This window comes from Crocodylus porosus, unplaced genomic scaffold, assembly GCF_001723895.1.
Source record: "Crocodylus porosus isolate Cpor-Errol unplaced genomic scaffold, CroPor_comp1, whole genome shotgun sequence".
NCBI classification, from domain to species: Eukaryota; Metazoa; Chordata; order Crocodylia; family Crocodylidae; genus Crocodylus; species Crocodylus porosus.
The window spans coordinates 233,306,851-233,310,496 of NW_017728886.1; the positions used below are offsets into that span (position 1 = coordinate 233,306,851).

The window sequence follows — 3,646 nt, forward strand, 5'->3', positions numbered from 1 at the left end:
TTTTTTTTTCTTTAAAAAGAGTGCCTTACTGAAAGAAGCAATGAGTTACTTTGACCTGACTCTGCAGTGCTGGTGTAGATCAGGCACTTCAGTAGGGCTTTTTTAGCTAAAGTCAATTCAGTCAGCTATTAGATAAGAGCAATCAAAAAAGCCCAACTAAAGCACCAAATTTATACAGGATGTCAGGGGAGCCAGATGCAACTAATGCACCGTCTTCTGGGCTCGTACTGGCCCAAGTTTAAAGTAAAGAACCACCTCCTGTGCATGTACATATGCATCTGCAAGCAGTCATCATCTCCAAGAGCCTCAGCTGCTCATTTATCAGCCCAAAGCTTTCTTTACTGCAAAGTACACAGAGGGTCTGGGTTGTTACTGTTATTGTTAGAAGCTGCCAGCAGGGTTACTGAGAGGACAGAAAGCAGTGAAAAAATCAGTATGATGATTCTCATCATCACAATCACATCTGACTCAAGAAAACAGTCAAACAAGTTACCTGGTAACTAAATGAACTTTGGGCTTAGACGAAAGCTAGCAGGCCATAAAGTAATCTACACAGGACAGAGATACTATTGTTGTGCTGGAAAAAAAATTACTCTTTCTATTACCTGTACCAGTGTAATAGAAGAGTTCAACCTCCATGTCCCATTAGATTCTGGATGTACAAGTGTCAATTGCAATCATGCATGCCTCTTCAACAGCATTTGGGGAGGGGTTATGGGGAGGAAATAAAAAGTGCATTATCTTTCTCAGCTACAAAGCTTTTATATAGCCCTTTTCACCTCAGAGTAATATGCTCTACATTGGGTGACACCTTGCATCTGCTCATAAGGCAAATTGTGACTACAATTTGAAAGCAAATTACATCTGGGCTCCTGAATCTGTACTGTTCCAGTAAACTTTTGCTTTTTGGTTAAGGACCTATTGTACCAAATGAAGCCCTCTGATGCAAAAAAGGAGTGGGCCACAGCAGTTGAAAGGGTTCTCAGATTTAGCATCTGTTTCTGGCCTACTGGAACAGCACTCAGATACATTAGCTTTCTGGGCATACTACAAAGCCATATTCTTCCCCCTCGGTTTTTTGGCAAGGGGGAGATGAGCTGAGGGTCAGATGAGGCTGGCAAATTGCATGGTGCATTTCTAAGTTCCATGGGAGGCACAAAGAGCAAAGAATCGGTGCTAAGAGATTTCTCTCCCCCCTTTTACAAAATAAGTATGAAGTATGAAGGGAAAGCTTCCTATCCTTTTCCTCATCTAAATTTTAAAATAGGAAAGTTAATTGTAGTCACAGCATTTACCTCCATTTGCCAGAGATTTCTTTAGTTTGAGGAGGTAATGACATCAAATACTGAAAAACTGCTACATTTGTACTTTTATCTACCTTTTACCTCCAATTTGATATTTTTCCCCAAGCCATCTTCATTGTGTGCGCTTTTCTGATGATTTAAGAAAAATCTAATATCTATAACAATGAATCTCAGTGGCCATTTAATATGTATTCTGTCACAATAAAAATTAACTCCTGCTTTACTTTAAACAAAGTGGTTTATTCTTTCTTGTGGAAAACATAAATACAGTGAAACAAGTTTCCAACTTATTGTTTCCACAAACAAACTTTATTTTAGGTGAACCACAAAGTATTGAAGTATTTAAGCAGACTTATTCTAGTAACATATAGTCAGAAGTTTTCCATCATGTAATAAAGTCATACAGCAATCAAGTTACTGTTCCACAAAATCAAGAGTATAAGTTGTCTTGCTGTTCCTCAGTCATTACAGAAAAAAAATAAAGTAGTTCCTTTCTTATAAATTATGGCAACCACTAATGGGATGCACAGCTTGCCTTAGGTTACTAAGGTAAATAGCTTTCTCATTTAGGTTTACAGCATAAACAGTTAAAACTGATGTTAGTGGAAACAGAATTAAAATTATGTATAGGTTTATTAAACTAGCTAAATGTCTTTCAAAACAGCCTGAAATGATTTGCCAGGGAGAACAAGTGAGATTGGAGGGGACAGACTATAATTTTAAGGGCATATATTTTAAAATACAGCTATTGAGGCAAATAAGAGCAACTCCTTCTGTTCTACTTATTAGACAAATGAGAGAAAAGAACTTTATTTTTAAACTATAATGATGTACAAGAATCAATACAACCTGTATAACACATGCGCAAACAGTGAAAAACTTCAGTCCTGGTCTCCCATTACGAACTGATGAAACTGTAAGAAGGCAGGAAGTCTGGACAACATTTATTTAAAACAGTAACCATTAAAAAAAACCCCTAAGTACAGATGCTTTCCAGAAAAAGCCTGAACTACTGAAAGTGGCTTATGGCTGGACTCTGGGAGTATTTTCACAAACTCAACATTTTAGGAATGAATTTCACTTATGAAAACTCTTTGCAAATATAATTCAACTACTTTAATATAAACATGGTACGTAGGTACAAAGACAAAAAGAACTGCAATCAGCTTTCATATTAAAGAGAACGGAGATTGCATGGCATAGTTTATAGATCTAGAAGTTTCATAAATAATGGAAAGAGTGGGGAATTAAGTTTCATTATATATAGGGCAGGGAGAAGTCAAAACAAAATGCTGAAATATTCTTTTGGGGAAGTTGGAAAGAAAAAAGTCAGTGACAAAAAGACAGCCACGCCCCCCTAACTTCTACACAATTATACAATAACTGAGAGATACCATTATGATGGCAGTTGAGAGGTAAAGAAGTTAAAAAAAAAAAAACTTTTAAATTAGTGAAGAAAAGAATTCACAGTTCAGAACTAAAAAGTTTGAACACTGTCTTATTCAGATATGTAGAGCTAGCAAATGACCACCCTCCCCCAAATATTTTACAATTTGAGACATCAAGTGAATAGACAGCACTTGTGTGGCTACATAAGATATCATACTATAGCATTTGGGGCCCAGTTCCAGAGAAGTAATCCCAACTTTCAATTCCCATTCATCTCAATGGAATTTAAGAATGTATACTATTGAGGACATTTTTTTTAAATCCCTTCAAGTTTATGCAAAGCAAGTAATATAATAAAAATAACATTAGAATGAATTTAAACAATAATATATACATATACATTTAGAAAACAGAACTTACTGTTTTATTCCGTAATCTAATTATGTCCGAGACGGAGCCAGCTCCGCAATATTCCATAACAATCCAGAGATCTGTGTTCTTAAAGTAGCTGCCATAGTACTTGACAACGTAGGGACTAAATATAAAACACAAAAATTAAGAGTTATAAATTACTGATCACAACTACTGTGCAAAGATCTCCAGGGTCAACTGTGTAATAGGAAAAGATTTTGAAAGTTAAGACAATCGAAGACTTCGAATTCCGTCAGCTACACATGCAAAAATCAAGATAAGACTTTTAAAGTCAAGCCTTTTGAAGGCCTCAATTAAAAACTAGAAGTTTCGTTATGTAACCAAATAAGGGCAGATATTAAATGAAGTCATCCTATGCAAGTCCTATAGAGCTAGGACTTGCGTCCAAAATCAAAGATAATAAAAAGTCCTTTTTCAAATATATAGGGAGGATGAAGAAAGCACCAGGAAATGTGGGGCCCCTGCAAGATACTCTGGGCAATCTGGTGGTTGCACCAGAGGAGAAAGCAGACCTCTTTAAC

At 36.2% G+C, this 3,646-nt stretch overlaps 1 protein-coding gene across 3 annotated transcripts in view; it reads right to left on the reverse strand.

The window, feature by feature from the left end:
- STK3 (serine/threonine kinase 3) overlaps positions 1–3,646 on the reverse strand; it is a 288,938-nt gene that overhangs the window by 262,948 nt on the left and 22,344 nt on the right. For all 3 annotated transcript variants that reach the window (XM_019551132.1, XM_019551118.1, XM_019551124.1), the window contains exon 4: positions 3,114–3,228. In XM_019551132.1, coding sequence (XP_019406677.1) covers positions 3,114–3,228 — 115 coding nt within the window. The remainder of the gene's footprint in view (positions 1–3,113; positions 3,229–3,646) is intronic.